This window comes from Pelodiscus sinensis, chromosome 15, assembly GCF_049634645.1.
Source record: "Pelodiscus sinensis isolate JC-2024 chromosome 15, ASM4963464v1, whole genome shotgun sequence".
Classification (NCBI taxonomy): domain Eukaryota; kingdom Metazoa; phylum Chordata; order Testudines; family Trionychidae; genus Pelodiscus; species Pelodiscus sinensis.
Window position 1 is genome coordinate 41,945,810 of NC_134725.1, and position 24,177 is coordinate 41,969,986.

At 46.9% G+C, this 24,177-nt stretch overlaps 1 protein-coding gene across 1 annotated transcript in view; it reads left to right on the plus strand.

The window, feature by feature from the left end:
- The window catches only part of ZNRF3 (zinc and ring finger 3), a 224,369-nt gene that overhangs the window by 165,855 nt on the left and 34,337 nt on the right, over positions 1 to 24,177 (plus strand). Inside the window, exon 3 of the mRNA XM_075898926.1 lies at positions 23,142 to 23,216. Coding sequence (XP_075755041.1) covers positions 23,142 to 23,216 — 75 coding nt within the window. The remainder of the gene's footprint in view (positions 1 to 23,141; positions 23,217 to 24,177) is intronic.

The following is a 24,177-nucleotide window of genomic DNA, read 5'->3' on the forward strand; positions in this document are numbered from 1 at the left end:
CAGTAAACTAGGCAAATACAACTTAGATGGGGCTACTATAAGGTGTATGCATAACTGGCTGGATAACTGGTCTCAGAGAGTAGTTATTAACGGTTCACAATCCTGCTGGAAAGGTATAACAAGTAGGGTTCTGCAGGGGTTGGTTTTGGGACCGGTTCTGTTCAATATCTTCATCAACGATTTAGATCTTGGCATAGAAAGTACACTTATTAAGTTTGCAGATTAAGTTTGCGGAAATCGTGGACTTCATCCAGGTTTGGGGGGAGCCTCCAACGTCCACGACCTCCACACTAGGCACAGGAAAGTGTCTGTCTAGGGCAGGATAGCTGCCAGCCTGGCCACCAAAGGCCACATGCAAACCCAGGAGCAGGTTTGCATGAAAATCAAGGTGGTCCAGTGAGACCCCTGACCCTGAACCCTGAGCTTAGAACATAAGAACGGCCATACAGGGTCAGATCAAAGGTCCATCTAGCCCAGTAGCCTGTCTGCCAACAGCGGCCAACAACAGCTACCCCGAAGGTCATGGACCGAAGACAATGACCAAGCCATTTGTGGGACACCATTCCTACCCCCTGGCTAACAGCACTCCATGGACCCAACCTCCATGACTTGATCTAACTTCTCTTTAAACTCTGTTATAGTCCTAGCCTTCACAGCTTCCTGTGGCAAGGAGTTCCACAGGTTGACTATTTGCTTTGTGAAGAAGAACTTTCTGTTATTAGTTTGAAGCCTGCTACCCATTCATTTCATTTGGTGTCCTCTAGTCCTTCTGTTATGGGAACTAATGAAGAACTTTTCTTTATGCACCATCTCCACACAGCTCATGATTTTATATACCTCTATCATATACCCCCTCAGTCTCCTCTTTTCTAAACTGAAAAGTCCCAGTCACTTTAGCCTCTCTTCATATGGGACCTGTTTGAAACCCCTAATCATTTTAGTTGCCCTTTTCTGAACCCTTTCCAAGGTGTCTCTTTTGAGGTGAGGAGACCACATCTGTACACAGTACTGAAGATGTGGGCGTATCATAGTTTGATACTTCCCCTCCTCCTTCTTCCCCTGGCTTCCCCCTTCCAGCTCCCTCCTCCCAGGTTTCCCCCTCCCCTCTCCCACCCTGTCTCTTCCCCTCTTCTACCTCCTTTTCCCAGTCTCCCCAGAGGTTAATCCCCACCCCCCCATGCCCAGTTTTGTTAAATAAAGAGAATTTCTATTTTTGAACACGTGTCCTTTATTTTTTACATCAGGAAGGGGGGCTAGGGAGGGGTAAGTGGAGGGGGGTGAGGGAGGAATGGGGCACGAGCCCCCGATGGGGAGGACTGGGGTGGCTCTGCGGGTTCCTCAAGGTGGAAGCTCTCCTGCAGGGCCTCCTGGATCCTGACAGCCCCCTGATTGGACCCCCCCCCTCCCTGGATGGCAGCCTGCAGCAAGTACAGCCAGGCTGATGGCCGAGTGCTGTGATGTGCCGATTGCAGGCACTCAGGGCACACCAAGACAGGACTGCTTTGCTGTCCCTCATCGAGGTAGACAAGCAAGCGGGGAACCCTGAGAACTGTCTGTCCGCAGTGGGGGTCGGGTCCCTTTAAGCACAGCCCTCGGCTAGCCTAAGGCAGCAGCTCCACACTCTTAAGTCCTAACCTGATGTCCTGTTCCGGCCAGCCTTAACTTCGGTTCAGGGTCCACTCACTGTGGACATGCTAGTTCGAATTAGCAAAATGCTAATTCGAATTAGTTTTTAGGTCGAGATGCACTAGTTCGAAATAGCTTAGTTCGAATTAACTAATTCGAATTAAGTTAGTTCGAATTAGTGCTGTAGTGTAGACATACCCATATATCATGACGTGATTTGCCAGGTTCTTGATTTATTCAGTGCATGGAGTGCTGTTGACCTCTACCATGTTTCAGAATTTATTGGGAATCCCAAAGTCTTCATGGTTGAATCAAGATCATTGGTCTGCCTTGGTGTCTGGAATGTGGAAGTCTCACAACTGACCGTGTTGTGATGTCATTGATATTGACTTGTAGACCAAAGGTCAGGTCCAGAGTATGACCATGAGTCTGTTGCACAACTTTCCGTTAAAAAAAGATGTAGAGAAACTAGCCACACTCAAAATACATGGAGACAGTAGGGCTGCAGCTTAATATGATAGTGCCCTAAACAAAGGGGCTGTGTCTACACTGGCATGAATTTCCGGAACTGCTTAAAACTGTCTACATTGGCAGGCTGCTTTTCCGGTAAAGCCCTTTTTCCAGGAAAGCGTCTTTGGCCAATGTAGACGCGCTTTTCTGGAAAAGAGCCCCGATCGCCATTTTCGCGATCGGGGCTTTTTTCCGGAAAAGACTACTGGGCTGTCTACACTGGCCCTTTTCTGGAACAGTGTTCCGGAATAAGGACTTATGCCCGAGCAGGAGCAGAATAGTTTTTCCGGAATAGCTGCTGATTTTGTACAGTAGAGTGTCGTTGCTTTTCCGGAAATTCAAGGGCCAGTGTAGGCAGCTCGCAGCTTATTCCGGAAAAGCGGCTGTGTGTAGACACAGCCAGGGGATCTAATGCCCTCCGCAGCTATAGAAAATACTTACCCCCCCCAAAAGGCTGCAGGGGACCACTGGCTTCATCATATTGCCCTGTACTTCTGACACAGGTAGGAGGGCCTAAGATCTTCCTCTGTTTGCAGTTCAGATACTTTGGGGACAGGTGCTATAGAAGACTCAGATTAGGTAATTCAGAAACCCTTCCTCACACCCATACATTTACTGCCCACATATTTTCTTTCTTCCTTTCTGCACACTCCCTTTACTTGTGCTGGTTCCAGTTTGCCATTCATAATTTATTCTGAACGCAAATACCTTCAATTTCAAGATAAGAATGGAATAGATTCCTTCAGACTGATTACTGCTGTATATCAGAACAGGTGATTTTAGAACTATAGCTCTTTTGTAGGAATTTGATTATTGCTTCTAAAGAATGAAGCCACACATCCCACAAAAACTCCTGTGAGAGATAAGCCACAATGGGCCTCAGCATATTCAGAACTAAACAAATATAAAACTGTTTCTTCACTTTTACTTTACTTTGTCATGTTTTTCTTTCTTACCCTCAAATAAACCAAGTAAGTTATTTAACCTATTGTCTCAAAAGCAAGAGAGGCTTTGGGTATTTAGGAGAAACTTACAAAATTAAGTCTCAAAGGTGTAGTTGTGTTAGTCTGTAATTTTAAGAACAGTGAATAGTCCTGTGGCACCTTAGAGACATGGAAGAAGTGGGTTTTGCTCATGATACTCTACATTTTTTTTTAAGTTTAAGATGCTACAGGACTACTCTTACTTCATTTTGTAGGCAATGTTGATATATATCAGGGGTGGGGGCCCCAGAAAAATCCACTGACGCACAGAAAAATCAGTTGGGGGCTGCACAAAGTGAAAAGCAAACCAAACAGACCACAAACCCCTCACTGACATAGCCAGCAACCGAGGAGAAAGATGCTCCCCACATTCCTCTCACACACCAGAGCCTGGGGGGCCCAGCATAGTATATTTTGTATGCTCCAGCCCTGCGGTGGGGCAGCAGGGGGGCTGGAGAGCGGTTGCAGTTTCCTCAGTGCTGGAGGGAGAGGGAGCTGAGCCTTGGGGGCTGCATCCAACCCTGGGCCTGAGGTCTCCTGCCCCACCCCTTACCCCCCAATATGTACCATAGTAAACTGGATTACATACCTAGATGGAGTAACAAAGAAACATCATTTTAGACTGTGTGTTAAGTGCCTGTGTTGCAAGGTTGTTTTGGGGGGATTATGAATCTGACAAATGGTCCATGACTTCATATTTTAACTCTGCTTTTCCCCAGTCCTGGCTATCACCACCACATATCTGATATCAATAATATGTATCAAAAAGATGAATCTTTAGTGCTCAGGCTAAGAGTGTTCAGGTCAGGAAGTTAATTTGTAACTTCAGACATAGGCAGTTTAGATACCATCCCTTTTATTCCCCACTTTCAGATAAAGAACTTACCTAATGCCCAGCTTTCTGATCCTGCTGGAGAATGGTGGGACAGAGATATCTCAACCACACGGTGGCTGATTTCAGCTGAGGATTAGTGTGTCTGACTCTATTGTCCAAATGTCTCACATTCTTTTACCATTGGTAGTTTTGAGAGACCAAGAAAAGTTCAGGGTTCTGCACTCCAGTGAAGTAGTATAGCTCAGTGTTTCTCAACCAGTCGTATGAGTACCCTTAGGGTTACCCGAGAGAAGTCTGGGGGGTACGTCAACACAACTGAAATGTGGAGAAAAGTGAATATCTGTTGTAAGTTTTACAATGCTTTATTTTTTTTGTGAGTGCTTTTTATACCCCAAAATTTCATCACCCGCATGGCTACGATTAAGTTGTTTAAACAAATGTGTTGCAATGGTAGAAAAAAAATGTGTGTCTGAAAACTGTAGGTACTGGGGGGACTTGTAATTTTTTTTTTTAAAGAGGAACTTCATAAAAAAAGGTTGAGAAACACTTGTATAGCTGAGCTAGCATTGTGGGCTTCAGTAAAGAGTTTCAGCTCAGGTAAGCAGTACACTGCAGGTTATACTGGAGTGTCTTAACCCAGGCATGTCAAACTCAAAGCCTACTGAGGGCCATACAAACGAAAACTGATAGCTTTCAGGGCCACAGGGCCATTCCCAATTTATCAAGCAAAAAAAAGAGGTCAGAAAGGTCAGAGAGGTCAGACTTTGTCAGCAAGTCATACTTATTTATTAGATTATGTTTTAGCGAAGGACTGTTTATAGCACAAAAAGCTAACAATGAAAAAAAAACTTTTAAAAATACTGTAACATTCTCACACTAAAAACCCCACTCCACTATGTATTTTAAATTTAACACTACTGCCCTATTATGTCTTGTGAGTTTTTTAAACTTAAACTGAACTGAGAAGTAAATTAGCACAATTGTTTCACTCCAGCTTGTTGATCTCTGGTATGGTTTCCTCTTTTTTTTTTTTTTTAAGAGGATTATGGGGGTTTCTTTAGTTCTAAAAATTCAGGTCTGTCCCAAACTGTCCTATACAAATAAGGGAGAGACTCATATCTCAGAATAATTGCTTCAGCCTGGCAAACAATAATATTTGAATTTTCTTTAAAGAAACACAGTCTCTATAGTTAAGTCTATAGAGCAGAAAATGAAATAAAGATACGTAAAATGTAAGATAGATATCAGGTTTGCAAAGTGGGAATTGATGAGCAAACAGTCAAAACATTACAAAAAATATTTGTTTCTAAGAAGCAGGAAGTCTATGAGAGACATCATTGTCTGCTAGATTAGCAGAGAGTAAACAGAAAATTAAAGGAGAATAAAGACATTGCAAAGAAGCTAAGTAATTTCCTTTCCACAGAAACTGTTCCTCAACTTCTGTGGATATATTTAAGATGAGGTGCTAGAACAAAGTGATAAATCTAAGAGCAACAGGTGCAGATGAAATGATTCATATGTGTGGTAGAAATTTCAGAATGAACTAGGTGAGCTACTAATGAAGTTAAGCAATCTCATCAAAATAAATTCTTTCCTAGAGGACTGGAGAGTGGCAAATATTGTTTCTGTTTTAAAAGCACTAGGAATGGATCTTGGAATTACAAAAAAGAGCATGGTCTTGAATACCAGGACCAATGGTTGAAACCCTATTTTAAGAAACAGAATTATTAACACTTTGAAAAAAGTGAAAAGGAAGTAATTAACATAGCTGCTGCAAAGACAGACCCAGTTTTTCTGTCGTTTTGACCAGCTTCACATACACAAAAAAGAACATTTGCTCAATGTGTAATAGATGTTAAAAGAGGGAGAGTGAAATCCATAAGGAAAGGATTTCACTGAATTCATAAGGAAAGGAAATAACACTGAGAGTATTGTAATGTCAATACAAAGATTAATGGGTCACCCTCACCTGGGTTCACTGAATATATTTTTACATTTACTTAAATGACAACAAATTTAAAATTGATGAAAGGAAACTTTTTTTACCCAATTCATCTGTGGAACTCACTGCCATTAAATAGCAGTAAAGTCAAAAGTTTGTAAGATTTTTTTTAAAGGATAAAGGTTTATTGATAATGAGAACATCTACATTACCGTAGGTAGGAGAAACAACAGATTAAAACCCACTCATGTTTCAGGTCATAAGCCAGCCACAAAATGATGGGAGTGAAGAAACAACATTCCCTATCCGGGGCTAACTGTTCACTGTCATTTCTTGTGGACATATGTGAACATGCTCCCACCCCATCCTGTGACACATCTTGTATTGGCCACTTTTGTAGCTAGAATACTGGACTAGACTAGAGGGTCCCATTGGCTGATTTGGCAATGCTTACATTCTAAGGAAATCATGATAAATATTAACACAGTACAGTTAGGTACTTAAAACTCAGGACATATGAAAATTAAACTGGGAATCACAAATCAGACCCTTGCGTGTGTCTATATTACAGTACTCTTGATTCTATTCCATTCAGAAGAAAAAAACTGTATGCTATCATATTATTTGAGAAACGGTATGTGGCATCATACAAATAACACTTAATTGTATGTTTGTACAAGGTGAAGAGCTAAAGAGCTGTGGTCCAATGCCTCTCCCCCCCCCTTCCCCAGAGCCATTCATTGCCAGCCCTCCCAACCAAATGCTGTGAGCATGTGCTAGGGGGAAGGGGTCCATGGGCAGAGTGGCTGTCTGGCTGTGAGCATGTGCAGGGGGCTGTGCACAGAGATGCTCAGTTGGGGGCTATGCACAGAGCTGGCCAGCCGGCCTTGAGTAGTTGCTGCGGTGTCCTGTGCAGAGCGGCTGGCCGGTGTGACCTGCACTTGGCCACGTGATCTGAGTGGCCAGTGGGCTGCACTTCATTCTTTCTCAAAATGTGCTGGCAGGCTGCAAAAAATTTAGATGGGGCCGCATGGCCCTCCAGACTCCAGTTTGACATGCCTATCTCAGCCTCTGGTCAACGCACCACCTTGTAAATCCAATGGGCTTGGGAGGGGGTTTCTTCTCTTCCTATGCCTATTAGAAAAGCTTTTCCTGTGGGACGAGAGAGTGACATCATCACTTCACTCTGGCACCCCACAGTGCCTCCCCCCCTTGCCCAGTGCTGGCTGCCAGGCTGCACCATGCCTCCCTCCTCCCCTGTGCTTGGCAGCTGGCAGGAGAATGCAGGGCATGAGAGGCCTTGGAGTGTGCCCTCTCCCTTCAGCGGCCGGGGGCAGAGTGGGGCCTGACATGGCCTCAGACAGGAGGGTGGGGTTAAGAATAGACCGTTGCAGGGCGTGGGGGAGAGAGCCCAAGCTGGCATGACCGAGGTGGGGGGGTGGGGACTGGGCTGGCGCAGCAGGAGGTGGCGTTGCAGGGGGAGGGAGAAGGGTTCTGGTGTAGTGCACCCGCAGTCCAGCCCTTGCTGATGATGGGGTGGGGGGAGACCATGGGGCCTGGTGAGGCCTCAGAGTGGCCCCCGCCCTGCCCCCCTCCGGAGGCCAGGAGGAGAGAGACTGGGTGCTGTGGCCCTGGTGGCTGGGGAGAGAGCTGGGCCTGCCTACTTCCACAGAAGGGGGTTGGTGAGTGTAGCAAGCAGGGGGCACTGCCCCCTAGTGTTCAATAAACAAATCTTTGTGCTGTTCCTCCCTAATAGTAGCATCCGCTAACTCGGTGCTCTCCAACCTTTTTACACCCAGGATCACTTTTTAAATGTTAGAACAAGCCAAGATCTACTGCCCCACCCTTTCCTTGAAGTCCCGCCCTCTCTCGTCTCCTCCTTTCCATCACTTGCTATCCTCTGCTGCTTTTTTCCCCCAATTCTTCTGTAGGAAGAGGTTTTTCCAACATTTGGCCTGTCTAGACTGGCCAAACCCCTTCTTTCGGAAGCCTCCTTATTCCTCCTGGGAAGAGGAATATAGGGGTGACTGAAAGTTCATGTTTGCTCTTTCACTAAAAGAAGCGGAAGAACAAACGCATCCCTGGATGCAGAAATGTTTTTCTGGGATATCTCTGGAATCCTGGAAAACTCCTGCAGTCTAGCCTTACCCTCGCTGTGTTGAGACAGGATGCGTAGGTTCTGGGGTGGGAATGAGGGATTTGGGTGTGGGAAGGGGTGAGAGGTGCAAGCTCTGGGAGGAAATCTGGATGCAGGAGGAAGTGGATAAGGGGACGCTGGCTCAGGGAGAAGGTGCCAGGCTGGGCAGTGTTGGGGTCAGATGTAGGGTTGGGGTACTAAGCAAGCCACAGACTTCTGCATGTGAGGGTTCAGGAATTTGGGTTGGGGTATGTGAGGGGCTCAGGGCAGGGGGTTCCAGTTTATGATAGGCTCAGATGTAGAGTCTGGGGAAGGGGGAGTGCAGGAGTGTTCCGATGCTGTGGGCAGATGGGGCTTGGCCCCAGGTTGGGGTTTGTTGGCCAGGCTTCGTTTTTAAATACAATACTATGTCAAACACAAAAAGTTTCTGCGTTGTCTTTATTTCTGAGAGGGGCGGGGAACCTGTTTTGAGTCAGGGGTCACTGACCCACAGAAAAGTCAGTCGGGGCCACACAAGTGAGATGCAAAAAAAATCTCCTCCAACCTCCCCCGGCCCCCAAGCTTCACTAAAGTGGCCCCAACTGTGTTGGTGGGAGTAGGGGACATAGTACTGGGGACGAGTGCTACGGCAGGGGACAGAGTTCTGCGGCTGGGGATGGAAGATCGGACAGAGGAGAGGGAACAGGGTGCTGGGAGGGCAAGGGACAGGGTGTCAGTGGGGACACGTTTCTGGGCTGGGGAGAGGGAACAGTGGAGGCAGAGAGTCCCCTGCACCTGCTTCCTCCCAGGATTCTCCCCGCGTGTGTTTCACCTTCTCCTCTTCCCCCCGGGAAGCTGGTGCGTGCCTCCTGTGGCGCAGCCAAACCTCCGTGGGTGCCTGCCCCGGGGCCAACCCCCTCCTCCCCCACGGTGCAGCGAAACTCCCGTGGGCGCAGGGACACCCCGTGCTCGACTCACCCCTCCTGCGGTGCAGGGAAGCCACTGCACTCCTCCTCTGGGGCCTACGCCCCCTCCCGCAGTGCACCCGGCATGCCACAGAGCTGTGGGAGGGGAGCAGCCAGCGCACTTCTGGAACACCTGGAAGTGGTGCGAAGCTGCAGGCAGGACTTCTGTCCACCCTACAGGAAGCCAGCACTATGCTGGAGGTAGGTAGTGGGGTTTCTCGGGGGGTGGGACAGAAATGGAGATTGGGGGGGGCCCGAACGCCTCATGATCAACTGGTCGAGGCTTCGCAATCGACCTGTCGATCGCGATCAACCAGTTGGTGACCACGGCACTAACTTGATGTATTGTGGATAGTGAAAGAGTTATAGGGACAATAGGTTCTTTCAACAGGTAGGGTCTCAGAATGCCTTTTAAAGATTTTGCTTTGCTTTAAACCTAAAACAGTACAAAGCAATCCAGTAATGCCTCCTTACACCAATTAGCAGGTGTTGCTGGGCTGCTTCTGTTTTTTCCAAATAGAAGTTGCCTATTACATGAGCCAACCATCATGTTAGTAGAAAGATACTGGTAACCTAAGCACCTTTCAGTTAAGTGTTGTGCAGAGGCTCAGGGCTGCCGCAGGGAGAGATCTATCCCCAACTTCATGAGTCCTTTTAGATCAGTTTTGAGTCTCAGCCAAGAACAGAGGCCCTCTCTCTTCTGGGTCATATAGCATCATAGAATCATAGAATAATAGGACTGGAAGGGACCTCAAGAGGTCATCGAGTCCAGCCCCCCGCCCTCAAGGCAGGACCAAGCTCCGTCTACACCATCCCTGACAGATGTCTATCTAACCTGTTCTTAAATATCTCCACAGAGGGAGATTCCACCACCTCCCTTGGCAATTTATTCCAATATTTGACCACCCTGAAATTTATTCCAATATTTGACCACCATCTTGTGCTTGTGACACCACATCAGGGTGCATTTCATCCACCTCTTAGGTGGCTGAAGTCAATCTCAGCCAAGCAGACACGGCAAGATTGAGAAGTAGTTGTTCCCAAGAAATGCCATGTCATTCCTTCTCTGGTTGGCCAGGTGTCTGCCAGGGTGTGGTGTGCATGTCTCCAATTCCCGCAGATATTCTTGTGACAGATCCAAATGAAAGTGGAGGCACTTCTGGCTCATTGCTGATGGCTCTGAAGCATAGGTGCTGGCTCCAAAGGTGCTTTGGGGCTGGAGCACTCATGGGGAAAAATTAGCAGCTCCTTAGCACCCACAGGCAGTCAAATGCCCCTCCTTCTGCGAATCAGCTGTTTGTGGCATTTAGAGGCTCTGAGAGTGCGGGGGAGCAGTAAGGACACAGCACGCTCAATGGAAGGTGCGGAAAGAGGTGGGGCATGGGCAAGGGTTTAGAGGAAAGGGTGGAATTGGGGACAGGGACTGGGACAGAGGTAGGAGGGTTGAGCACCTCCCAGCTAGAGCAATAGTCAGTACCTATAGTCTGAAGTCCTTGTGGCAGGATTTGAACTCAGAGCCATTCTTCTAGCTTGCAGGTCCTCTCAACCACAGCTCTTGCCCACAAGCACTGCCTCTCCAGCGCCCATTGGCTGGGAACTGGCTGGGGGGAGTGCAGAGCTGGTGCCTCATTGTGGGGACAGCAAACAGAGCCCTGAAGCCCCGCCTAGGCGTGTGTTCTGCTACTGGCAGCTTCTTCACCGGCCTGGCACAGAACTGCCCCAGTCACTGTAGCTTCATGCTGCGGCCAGCAGGGAGGGGTACCTCAACGCCGGTTGTTACAGCTTCAGGGCTTGGGGAGAGGCTGCCCTGAGCCCTGCATGGGACTGAGTTGGAAGCAGCCTGGTTCTGTGGCCTGACAGCGTAGAGGGAGCTTAGTTCACTTCCAAACCAGCCACTTAAAGGGGACAGTTCAATATTGATTTCTTGAAACAAAGTGTGGCTTCCTCCCTTTGCCCTCTTTTGCCCCAAGCGATAAACAATTTGAATAGGTCACTGAATGTGCAGGAAGGACGGCTTCTCCAAGCATCTGGGATATGATGGGAAGTTTGAGATGCTTCAGAAAGTCAGGGGGGCAAGCTGTTCCCATTATATTCCTTCTTTTAGTTGTTCCTTTTGCACTCTCATCCAGCACCCACCTAGAAAAAAAACTTGCCATATTAATGTTAAACTGTGGGGAATTAAGGTCATGACTCAAAAAATTCAGAAAAGTTAGGGTTCTGCCTCAACATTGACCCTGAATGTTACATGTATCAATTACGTGGTATAAAAAGCAGCCCATTAAGGCTTGCACTGATCCCAGTGTAACAGTGTGCTTCCTTCTCTAGCTTTGTCGTCTGTTAACCTACTTCTCCCATTGGCCCCCTCTGTCCTCCTAATACAGGCAGTCCCTGACTTACGCGGATCCGACTTATGTCGGATCCGCACTTACGAACGGGGCTTTCTTGCCCCGGAGCTCACAGGCAGTGGTCAGCCACCTCGAGCTCTGGGGCAAGAAAAGCTGCTCCTGGTGCCCCTGGTCTGCTGGGGACCGTCTCCAGCAGACCAGGGGCACCGGGAGCAAACCTGCAGCAGCGGCGGGTTCCCGCACTTCTGAGGCTTTCCCAGAGCAAAGCCTCAGTTTCAGCAACCCTTCTTCCTTCTCTGCTCTGCTACCTGTTGAGTCAGATAGTTATTCAGCCTTGGTCTAAAACTAAAGAGCTTCCCAGCCCCTCCTGCTCCTTGAAGGTTTATCTCAGCTGTTCCAGGCTTGTGTTCTTCTCAGCGGGTTCCCCTGCCGGTTCTTCCCTATTATTGAGTCCAAGCTGAATGACACCTCTGCCACACGACCCACCTAGGAGTATACCTGCCCTCGTTCCCTACCTGGAGACTGAATCGCCTACGCTTCCTTTTCCTTAAAGGGCAGATTAACTTGGGGCAGTGAGCCTCCTTACAGCATCTCTCATGCTCAGTTACAGTGGAAAACTGGAATAGAAAATTAGACCGCTGTGTATAGTGGATTGCTTAGTTAATTTGTTTACAAGCTGCCAGTGTGGTCTTCCCAACACAAAGAAATAAATAGATTTGTCCCAGGAGGTCCTACAGTTTTAATCAATGGAGTCTGTTCAGATATGCTGGTGTAAATCTAGAGTAGTTCCATTAAAACCAAAAGAGCTCCTTTGGATTTTACACCAGTGTAGTTGAAAACAGAGTCTGACCCTAAATTATAGCAATCATCTGAAGAATGTATGGTTGACCTAGAGCAATGCTACTCAAGTCTGCAGCTTGCAAGTCACAAAGTGGCTCTTTAATGTGTCTCCTGTGTCTCTTTCCAGCAAGCACTCTGATTTAATTATTAATCAGTCAGAATGCTTTTACTGTGTTTAGTTCAAGTTGATAATTTAATTGGTTAAGTTATTAACTTATTTGCTGAGGGAATTAAAATATATAAAGTACTATAGTGAATGAAACAATGAATTCACGTGACCATAGCTCTTTTGGGTAATGGAGATGACTAATTTGGCTCCTGAACAACGGAGGTCTGAGTATCACTGATCTACAAGACAGTTTTATTTGGAGTATATTTTGGCTTTGTTGGTTGATACACACCTGTAGTTTTCCGTGTCTGGGTTTCATAAAAGATGCCTTTTTAGCATTGAGAGTTTGACATTTCTTACTCTTAATTTTCCATTGTTGCCAGCTGTACTGAGTTTTTTATATAGAATCATAGAATAATAGGACTGGAAGGGACCTCGAGAGGCCAGCCCCTCGCCCTCAAGGCAGGACCAAGCTCCGTCTACACCATCCCTGACAGATGTCTATCTAACCTGTTCTTAAATATCTCCAGAGAGGGAGATTCCACCACCTCCCTTGGCAATTTATTCCAATATTTGACCACCCTGACAGTTAGGAATTTTTTCCTAATGTCCAATCTAAACCTCCCCTGCTGCACTTGAAGCCCATTACTCCTTGTCCTGTCCTCAGTAACCAAGAGGAACAAATTTTCTCCTTCCTCCTTGTGACACCCTTTTAGATATTTGAAAACCGCTATCATGTCCCCCCTTAATCTTCTTTTTTCCAAACTAAAGAAGCCCAGTTCATGAAGCCTGGCTTCATAGGTCATGTTCTCTAAACCTTTAATCATTCTTGTCGCTCTTCTCTGTACCCTTTCCAATTTCTCCACATCTTTCTTGAAATGTGGCGCCCAGAACTGGACACAGTACTCCAGCTGAGGCCTAACTAGTGCAGAGTAGAGCAGCAGAATGACTTCACGAGTTTTGCTTACAACACACCTGTTGATACAACCTAGAATCATATTTGCTTTTTTTGCAACAGCATCACACTGTTGACTCATATTCAACTTGTGGTCCACTATGACCCCTAGATCCCTTTCCGCCATGCTCCTTCCTAGACAGTCGCTTCCCATCTTGTATGTATGGAACTGATTGTTCCTTCCTAAGTGGAGCACTTTGCATTTCTCTTTATTAAACCTCATCCTGTTTACCTCTGACCATTTCTCTAACTTGCTAAGATCATTTTGAATTATGTCCCTATCCTCCAAGGAAGTTGCAACCCCACCCAGTTTGGTAACTTAATAAGCATACTCTCTATCCCAATATCTACATCATTGATGAAGATATTGAACAGTACGGGTCCCAAAACAGACCCTTGAGGAACTCCACTTGTTATCCCTTTCCAGCAGGATTTAGCACCGTTAACAACAACTCTCTGACTACGGTTATCCAGCCAATTATGCACCCACCTTATCGTGGCCCTATCTAAGTTATATTTGCCTCGTTTATCAATAAGAATATCATGCGAGACCGTATCAAATGCCTTACTAAAGTCTAGGTATATGACATCCACCGCTTCTCCCTTATCCACAAGGCTCGTTATCCTATCAAAGAAAGCTATCAGATTAGTTTGGCATGACTTGTTCTTCACAAACCCATGCTGGCTATTCCCTATCACTTTATTACCTTCCAGGTATTTGCATTTGATTTCCTTAATTACCTGCTCCATTATCTTCCCTGGGACAGACGTTAAACTGACTGGTCTGTAGTTTCCTGGGTTGTTCTTATTCCCCTTTTTATAGATGGGCACAATATTTGCCCTTTTCCAGTCTTCTGGAATCTCCCCTGTCTGCCATGATTTTTCAAAAATCATAGCTAAAGGCTCAGATAGCTCCTCTATCAGCTCCTTGAGTATCCTGGGATGCATTTCATCAGGAGCTGGTGACTTGCTGACATCTAACTTTCCTAAGTGATTTTTAACTTGTTCTTTGTGTATCCTATCTTCTAAACTTACCCTCTCTCTGCTTGTATTCACTATATAGTGCCATTAATGAACAAGACACTGGATTTTTACATTTAATTTTCTTTTTCTCCTTTTTCAGGGGAAAAATAAGGCTAAAGCATGAAACACAATTGGCAGGCACATGCTAAACTGAAGTGTCTTTCTTTATTTGAGGCCTCTTTAATAACTGAGCAACTGACAGCCTTAAACAAAGGCAAAAATAAACAGAAGAATCTACTATACAGATGTGAAAATGCCACTTTACGTATTTCTGATCTAGAAAGTACTAAACTAGTTATTTTGTTTACATTGTTCATTCACAAGGAATACAAATATTTCCTCAGAAAAGGGGAAAGCATGGGGGGATCTTACATGCTGTCTCCATGAAAAGTAGCTGCCCTGATTTTGCTCATAATTTTTTCTGAAAGTTCTTTGGAGGCTGGAATGAAGCACAGAAAAAAAATTCAGTCCAAATGGAATTTGTTGATTCTGTTTATAAGCAGCTGAGAAAGGAAGGGTTAGTATGCAAGTTGCAGAGTGACTTATGTCACTAGCTGCTGGCAGAGGCTTCAGGACATTGTTATAGAGTCATCATTAAGCCTTTGTGGATAATGCCATCTGCATTTCCCTGGCCATTTTTGCTAATTGACAAGAAAGGGGGTTTGTCCCTTCCTTAGCTGGAGGTTTGCCCTGCCTGAATCACTCTGTGATAACATAGTTTTGTGAATGGCCACAAATCTGCACCCTGTCTTATCTACTCTAAAGTTTCCCAAACACCATGCTTTTTCCTGCCAAGCTGTACAGATTGTAGGCCACAGTCAGTTCTTGTTGGTCAAGGCCCAAATGCCTTGATCAAGTAAATACTAGTAAAAAACCAATAATAACTAAATAAAAAGTCAGGGTTGATTCAATGGCACCTGGAGATATGGATTTGCCTATGGACTGCCTTTTGACTACCCCTGGTGCCAGCTATTTCTGCATGACAGGTGAAGTCACCTGTGACTATCAGAAATGCTCTCTGTTGCCATTGTCCTAGTCACTGTGCGAACGTGTGATTAGGGCTGTCAAGCGATTAAAAAATGTAATTGCGTGTGCCTCCCCTTTGAGACGCCAGGGCAGCATTTCTTCGGGGCAGCACTGCATGGAGCCTGGTATCAGTTGGAGTCCCCAGCTGACCCTGGGCTCAGTGCAGCGCTGCCCCTTTGAAGCACCACAGCGGCACTTCAAAGGGGCAGCGCTAAGTGGAGTCAGGGATCAGCTGGGCACTCAAGCTGATCCCAGGCTCCTAATGCGCTGCCCCTTTGAAACATGCTGATGGCATTTCAACGGGGCAGCACAGCATTAACGCCTGTGATTAATGCGTTAAAAAACTAACTCATTAATCCAGCCCTGCGTTAATCACAGGCTTTAACACACATCAATTGTCAGCCCCACGTGTGATCAATATATAATTATAAATGGGACTCTGCTGAAACCAACTGGGCAGAAAGTGTCTGTAGTAATTGGTATCTCTGAAAATCAGACCTAACGGCTTTTCCTCTATATCAGGGTTCCAACTTTCTCTGCCTTGCTGGTGCTGTGTTAATACAGTTAATCATGAGATGTCAGTAAGAGGGGAAAATTTGGGACCCGTGAATCCAATACAGGTGGAAGGAACCTCTCTAGTCTGGCACCGTTGGGACCTGACTGGTGCTGGACCACAGGAAGTTAACATTGTCCAGCAGCATCACCAACATTCCCACTGCTTGCTGTGCTGTTAGAGGACATTTAGGGGTAAATTAGAGCTAAATAACAGCACAGAACACTGAGAGCCAGGACTAGGGGCTGTAATCAAACTTTATGGGACCATGGGAAACTTGGCCAAGTGGATAGCCAGCTAACTAAAGTCATGCCAGACCACAGATGTTGGTGGACTAAAGAGTGCCATTCTAGAGAGGTTCAACCTGTACAGTTAACTTATATAGTATAGGACAAGCACAAAGACAGCTGTGTAAATGGTCCCTAAGCTTCTGGACCCCATCCTGAAGTGTAATTCTGTCCTACTCAAGAAAAATGGTGCATAGAATAGGGATGTTAAATAGTATGTATTCAGATAAAATGTGTATGCTGAAAATGTTATAGTGAGATGTAGAAGAATTGTACAGATTCCTGGTTAGATGCACAATATGCTGAATGTAGACGTTTCCTAGGCTCTGTTTAAAGGCTCATTCCTGCCAGGAGCAGAGAGTAGGCAGCATCTCAGGTGCTTAGGACTTACTTCTGAAAGGAGCAATGATTCCATATAATAGCCAACTACTCAGATGTTATACACAGAGCTATGGTATTGCTATAGACCACCACCCAATGCACAAAGCATTATGTAGAACAACTTTTGAAAAAGGTAAAGTCTAGAATGGTGTCAGAAATCACACTTCTTACAGCAAATGTGTGCAATAACTGGATCTTCCAGTCGTCTGTGGTATCCATTTTTCATACTCCACGTATAGACAGAGGAACATGGGAGGCTGCCTGCTCTACAAGGCAGAGTTAAGGTATTTGTTTGAGAACTGCAACAATCATTGTGTTTCAGAGAGCTCTGCATTTGGGAGGAGGAAAGAGAGGCTTGTTTCCTTGCTTCTTTTTAACTCTCATGCTCTTGAAAAGTAACTGAAACACTAATGTGTGCCTGCAACTTCACTTCGCCAACATCGTTTGTCTGGCTCAGGGTATTACAGCCTCTGTGCAACAGCCTCCCAGCTCCTGCCTGTCGAGCTTGTCCCTTTACATTTTGGCTGCTGCATTTTTTTAGAGCATCAGCATTAGCTGGTGTATTTTTTTAATGTTGAAAGACATTTTACAAAGTAGTATCCTCTGAAGAGAGGCTTAAATTCATGTTCAGTAAGCAGGAAGGCTCTCACTGTGCAGCAGATAGGAAACTTGCAAAGGGGTTAATGACTTTTAACTGCCCACCGAGATGTTTCTGTGGAGGGGCAGAGAGGCCTGTGTGAAAGCCAGGAGGCTTTATACCACAACTTTATACAGCTCTCTCTTGTTGTGGGGTGGGAGACATGCAGCTGCCTGCTTCTCCCTCTCCTGCAGTACGGGTGCAAAGGGTTCCCTTGATGAGTTACCCTCACACAGTAAAGGGGAAAGAGCTGAAAATCAGACGAAGAAAATGCCTGTGTTCAGGCCCCAGCCTGCTCGCACTCGCTCGCTTCTCAATAAAGTGCTGTGGTTTTAAAACGAGGTGGGGGGAGTACCAGAAGGGGAGAGGCAGCAGTGTGTGTGGGGGGGGGAAGGAGCGGAGGAGAGAGACAGACTGCATTCTGCTGTGTGTTTGTGGCTCTGACTCTTTGATCTCTTGCCAGGCAAACCTGGAAGGTCAGGCCGAGCTGCAACTAAATTCTGGAAGGTGGAACTGAGTGGAATGCTGGACTGGGGGATCCGTGGTGTGTGTCTGTGTAAAGCACTCCGCCCCCGTCCCAGTCTGTTCTAGCAGCCACTCCTATTGCCACAGCTGAAGCTTTCTGAGCTTGCAGTCGCGCTGCCTGTATATTTACTCTGAGGAGGCCCCCTTTATAATTTGCTTCTTGTAGTTGTATTGAGCTGGAAACTCGGAGCCTTGATTTTTCATGTCTGTGGAGATGGGATGAGCCAGACTCTATAATAGCTTAGTTCGGACGTTGGGCCTTGCCTCAGAATCAGAATCTAAACCCAGTCTTTGAAGTGACTGGTGTGCTGCCCATCACTTTCCAGTCTGTAGCTGGGGGGAAGAGAGGGAGGAGAGAAAGAGGTCATTTCCTTTGGAATGAAAAGATTCAGTTTGAAAACAGGGCACTTTTTGAAACAAGACACCCAACCCCCACTCACTAGACTGATGGAGGGTTATTTGTGTCATGCTTTTGACTCATAACTCTGGGAACAGTAGCTGACCAGTATGCTTGTCAGCCTTGTGCCTGTGTGGGCAGTTTTATGGAAATGGGAATAACAAGGGTGGAGAGAGGGAAAAAGTGACAAGTGCGAATTAAAATTAAACTGATTATTCTGCCTTTGCTTGGAGCCTCCCAGAATCCTGCTCTTTCCTGCTATAATTGGCTGAAGACAGGCAAGTTTACTGCAGAAAGGGGGAGTGCCATTTATTTAATCTCAGTTGCCATGACAGGCTTGTCTACAACTAGATCTCTCTGGTAAACCATCCTACATGTTGTGTTTTACTGGGCCTGCTCTCATCTTCTGTAGGCACAGTGTAAATGCTGTGTTAAATCCATCACATCTGTGCTATGCACAAGGCACATAAAATGTGTTAATATTTTCTCACCGCAGCTGAGGCCTGCTGCTCCTTATGCCCCTGATGCCATTATTAAAGCTGGGAATTACAGCTGGTATCATCATATGTTCCTGGGATCCACTTTCCGTAATGAGCAAAGCTCATTGAAATTGATGCAGAGAAGTTGGAGGTGTGGGTGACTCCCGGCAGCCGTTCTTGTCTTGTTCTTCGCAAAGTGGCCAGACAATGGTAACGTTGTTCAGCAGCTTGTCAATAGCTACAGCTTTGTGAACTACAGCAGCATTTCTCAAGCTCCACCTGTGGCAATACAACAGTTACTCTGGAGCTATACCACCCTGTAGACACCCCCCCCCCCCAGCCTCATGCCAGCCAGGCAAGAAAAAATACTAGGTGGGCACTGGGGAGAGTGGAGCTGATCACTTGCCAATGGAGCAGGAGCCTGCACTTGCAGTGGGGCTCTGATGCTGCAACATGCTCTGGAAATACGCCACAAGGTACATGGCGCCCCTACAGACCCAATACAAGGAGCTGGAACTGTTGTGGGTTTTGTCACCTTCAGCATACAGTCTGGGTATAAATGTTGTGAGCTGATGGGCCTTTTGTTGCTGAGCATGTATCAAGGGAGAACAAGTCAAGATGCAGTTACCCAAAATTGTACCCTAATGAGCCTTAGGATCCCATGATTATAAATTGGTCAATTGTGCAGAATACTCCCTTTAACAAAATTGCTATGGAGAAGAACCTATGAATACGTGCTTGGCCAGTCTGGGACCCCAAGAAATGTAATTCAAATTGGCTAAATAGGTGAATTTTAAGTGGATTAGTTGAACTGTATTTAGCCTCTGTGTGGATGCTTTCTTTCAGAGTCAAAACGGCCTTTAACGTCGGGCTACAAGGCAGTGAAAAGTAACCACACTTCGTTTTGGTAAATTATTGGGCTGCCTACTATAAACATCAAATGATCTGGTAGTACTTTATAGACTAACAAAACATATAGGTGATATCATGAGGTTTCATGGGCACAGCCCACTTCTTCAGATGACCGGAGTTTTGAGTTTAGGATGTGCAGACCCAAAATAAATAGGAGAGAAGCGGGGAGAAGGAGACAGGGAGCTAGGACATGCATCTGACGAAGTGGGTCTTTGCCCATGAAAGCTTATGCTCCAACACTTCAGTTAGTCTATAACAGTGGTCCCCAACCATTTGAAGTTGCCGGGCGCCAGGGGGTGTAGCCGTTCGCCTGCCGGGCGCCCCCCCATAGCTGCGTGCCTGGGGCGGGGCCTCCCCCTGTGCCACGCGCCCAGGGCCCCCTCTAAGGGCTGCACGCCTGGGGCCGGCGCCCCCCCCAAACGCCGCGCCCCTGGGCCAGTACACCCCCCAAGCGCCACGCGCCCAGGGCCAGCGCGTCCCACCCCAAGTGCCGTGTGCCTGGGGCCGACGCCTCCTCCGAGGGCTGTGCGCCTGGGGCTGGCGCCCCCTCCAAGCACCGTGCACCCGGGGCTGGCGCTCCCCCCATGCACCATGCGCCACGTGCCCAGAGCACGGGCAGCCAATCCGTGGTGCTCCTGGGGCCGGCGCTCACTGTACACCATGCACCCAGGGCCAGCTCCGGCACCATGTATGCGCCATGTGCCCGGGGCCAGGCCAGCCCCAAGCACTTGGCGAGCATACACAAATGCCCCCGCGGGCACCGTGTTGGGGACCACTGGTCTATAAGGTGCCACAGGACTCCTCGCCGCTTTTTCAGGGAGCTAGAAGGAATTAGTAAGTATCTGAAGATTGGGTAGTTAAAACAAAGCAGAGAAGAATCAAAGTCAATTGATAGTATCCTTCCTGACATAGGAATCCACACCTTCGTCGACTGCTAAGTTGATAGTGTCCCAACCATCCTTCACCACGATTGAGTCCATTAGCATGTGAATTGAATTTGCGGATGAACTCTAATTCCAATGCTTCTCTGTATACAGGCAGTCCCCGAGTTACGCGGATCCGACTTACATCGGATCCGCAGTTTCTAACGGGGCCGTCTCCCTGGTCTCCAGCAGACCAGGGAGAAAAAGCAAAGCAGCGGAGCACGTGGGCAGCGGACAGCCCAGACGCGTCTGGGCTGTCCGCTGCCTGCGTGCTCCTTGGCTTTGCTCTGCTTTGCTCCCCCTCTCCCTGGTCTGCAGACCAGGGAGAGGGGGAGCAAAGCAGAGCAAAGCCGCAGAGCCCGAGGGCAGCAGGACAGCCACGGCTTTGCTCCGGACACCTGTGGTACAGCAGCTGGGGCGCTGCCAGTTGGTCCTGTGGCGCCGCTCTGGGCGCTACTGGACCAACCCGGCAGCACCCCAGCTGCTCTGCCCCAGGCGTCCCCAAGTCAGCCGCTGCTGAAACTGACCAGTGGCTGACTACAGGAAGCCCCTGCCCTGGGCTTCCTGGAATCAGCCACTGATCAGTTTCAGCAGCAGCTGACTTGGGGATGCCTGGGGTTCTTAAGTTGAATCTGTATGTAAGTCAGAACTGGTGTCCAGATTCAGCCGCTGTTGAAACTGATCAGTTTCAGCAGCGGCTGACACCAGTTCCGACTTACATACAGATTCAACTTAAGAACAAACCTACAGTCCCTATCTTGTACGTAACCCGGGGACTGCCTGTATCTGTCTAGTAGAATTGGTTTGTGACAAGACAGCCACTTGAAGATCTTTTAAACAGTGATTAGGAAGATTCATGTGTTCCCCAATAGGTGTCTGTATGTTTCCTTTATGTATATCTGATTTGTGTCCCCCTCCCTCCTTCTCCCCTATTTATTTTGGGTCTGCACATCCTAAACTCAAAACTCCGGTCATCTGAAGAAGTGGGCTGTGCCCACGAATGCTCATGATCCCATCTACATGTTTTGTTAGTCTATAAAGTGCTACCAGACCATATGTTGTTTTTTCTGTACAGACTAACTCGAATACCCCTTGAAGCTACTATAAAAATGCTTGATCATGTGTCTGTGCAAATGAACCAAACCCAGGCATGATTTAGAAGTACAATAACCTTGAGAGATCAAAACCCTTCACGTGCAGCCCCTGCACACTGAGAAATAACTGCTCTCTAGCAGGCCCCAAAGTCTCCATGCCTGAAACACTTGAGTGAGTACTGGGCATCTGTGAGAGATCTCTTCTGGGTGAGTTGCCACTTCATTGACACATCTCCACTGCCGAGAAGAGCGTTACTATATCAGATTCCTTTTAGTTATTCATTCCCAACAGTTATTAGTGATTAGCCAGGTGTATGGACTTCAAAGGAGATAAATATTTGCTGGGCTGTGGCAGTGGCTCTTTCTGGAAGCTGGTTTCCCCCAGCTGCTGTCTGATGTGCTTTATTAGGTTCGAAATGAAAACAAAATAAAGAGGAAATGGAGCAGAGAAAATGACCAGCTAATTCTTTACACTTAAAGCCAATTTTTTTCTCGTTCTAAAACCTCAGTTATACTCCATAAAAGGCTTGTTACTGTCTGCTTATTTCCTATTGGATTTCAGCACATGATCCATTGGTCACTCTATGATTTATTTCTGTCACACTGATTATTATTGTTTTTGCTGGAGAAAGCAGGGGAAAACCTAGTCCTGCATGGATGGCTGAATTGTAGATGTAGTGTGCTCTTTGTTAGGATTCAGTGAGGTCTGTTTGCTGCTTACTGGAAATTACAGGAGAGCATTTTGGCAGAGGTTACAGAGACACTTATAGAAGCTGCAGTGAAAGGTGCCTGCAGCTCCCATTTATTTTAATGCACACCATGTCCCTGACTAGCTAATGGTTACTCCAGTTCTGCATTTTGCTCTCTTGGTATGAACCTCTCACAAATCAAATGAAATCACTCTTCCCTGAGTGGAGACTTGCATGCGGTAAGACTGACGTCTAGTGGGCAGACATAGCAACATCCTTTCAAAACATCTTGAGTCTCGTTGGACACAATTTTCATGACTGCAGATTGAGAAAGAGGGAATGGATGTAGGAAGACTTGACACAGTGGCCTTTGTAATGGCTATGAGTCTCCTTATACACCCGCCATAGGTGAATCTTTTTTCCACTTCCTAGCTACAGAAAAGATTTTCTTCTGGATGCCCATAGTGCTTCCTCCCTCCTGTATGGTCCATGGAAGGGGCATCTCTCCAGGTGACTGAATTCTTTCAGCTCCAAGAAATATTTTAAAACAGGGTAAAAGTTTAACTTTCATCTGAGACCATTAACTTGCTCAAAAATAGCAGGAGTGGGGCTGGAAGGGTGTGGATGCCCTGGTGCAGTTGGCTCCACCCTGAGCTAGAGATTGTTGCCCTGCGTTTGCAGTTGTCTTCCGAGTTGATTATATGGAAATAAAAACCATTTAAACTCTGTTCGCTTCCTGCTTGGCATGTGAGGATAGGAGAGAGCAGGCTGCTGCTGGCTTCTTGAAGCCCTGCGCAGGAATGTCCCCTGCTCCCTGGCACATATTAAAAAGCAAATAGAGGGCCCCTGTGCTGCTCAGAGCCCTGTGCATGCTTATTCTGCCTGTGCCTAGCAAGGCACTTGTTGCTGGGGGTGAAAGGAGATAGGGAGCAAGGGGCATGTTTCCCATTTGGGAGGTGTTAACGGGCATTATCTTTTTCTCATTGCAGGCAAAGCGGGCAGTGCAGCGAGGTGCCACAGCTGTCATCTTTGATGTGTCCGAAAACCCAGATGCCATTGACCAGGTACAAAGCTGGGAGTTCAGGCTTATCCCAATCTCGGTGGGCTTTACCCTCACTGTTATGGCTCTGTGAATCGGGAGCTGGTTTTTACTCTTGTGATACAGCTGTCCTGGGATGGACACACCTGCTCTTCTCTCTGGGGCTGTGGTGTTTGGTTGGGTTTTCCTTCCCCCTCTTTACGCACTAACTCCATGGAGGGTGATATGGAATTTTTGATCCTTTTTTATCAGTGGCATTTCTATTTATGCTTTTTCCTGTGGAGGGAGGGCTGCTCCAGGAAAGGGAAGGTGAGTGTGTACTCTGCTTTGCCAAGCATACACACGCACCAAGTACCACCTCAGCTTTTCCATTCCTTATGTTATCCAGGGTACCCTCTTTACCCCGCTGCCCCATCTCCAAGCGGAGAGCATTTGTGTTCAGGGTGGAGGAGATGCTTCAGAGGATGCCACTGCAGTTCAGGTTGCAAAACATTTTCTGCTTTTGCACTGCTGTTCTCTCTCCCTCCTCTTACTGGAACATTCATTCCAAGGTGTTGCCTCTTGCTGGAGTGCTTTGTTTTGTGTGTGTCACTTGTATACACTTCGGGAGGGTCGGGTTGTGTTTTTATGGGAAGTTTTGAGCAAAATCCCTTCAGCCAGTTCTGAGTAAAGGGAGCTGGAAAATACTTTTACAATCATGGAAAAGAATTCTAACTATGCTTTTCTGAAAAGGGCTACAGCAAAAGTAGCCCTTTTATGAAAGTTAATTTTGGGCTGTGTATAGTCCTCATGGATGAAAGCCTGCATAGTTAGGTTTGAAAGAACCAGCTACAAACGTGTTTGGAAACTGAGTACACACCAGCTACGTCTAGACTGGCATGATTTTCCAGAAATGCTTTTCTGCAAAAGCACTTTTTGCGGAAAAGCGTCCATGGCCAATCTAGATGCGCTTTTGCACAAAAAAGCCCCGATCACCGTTTTCGCGA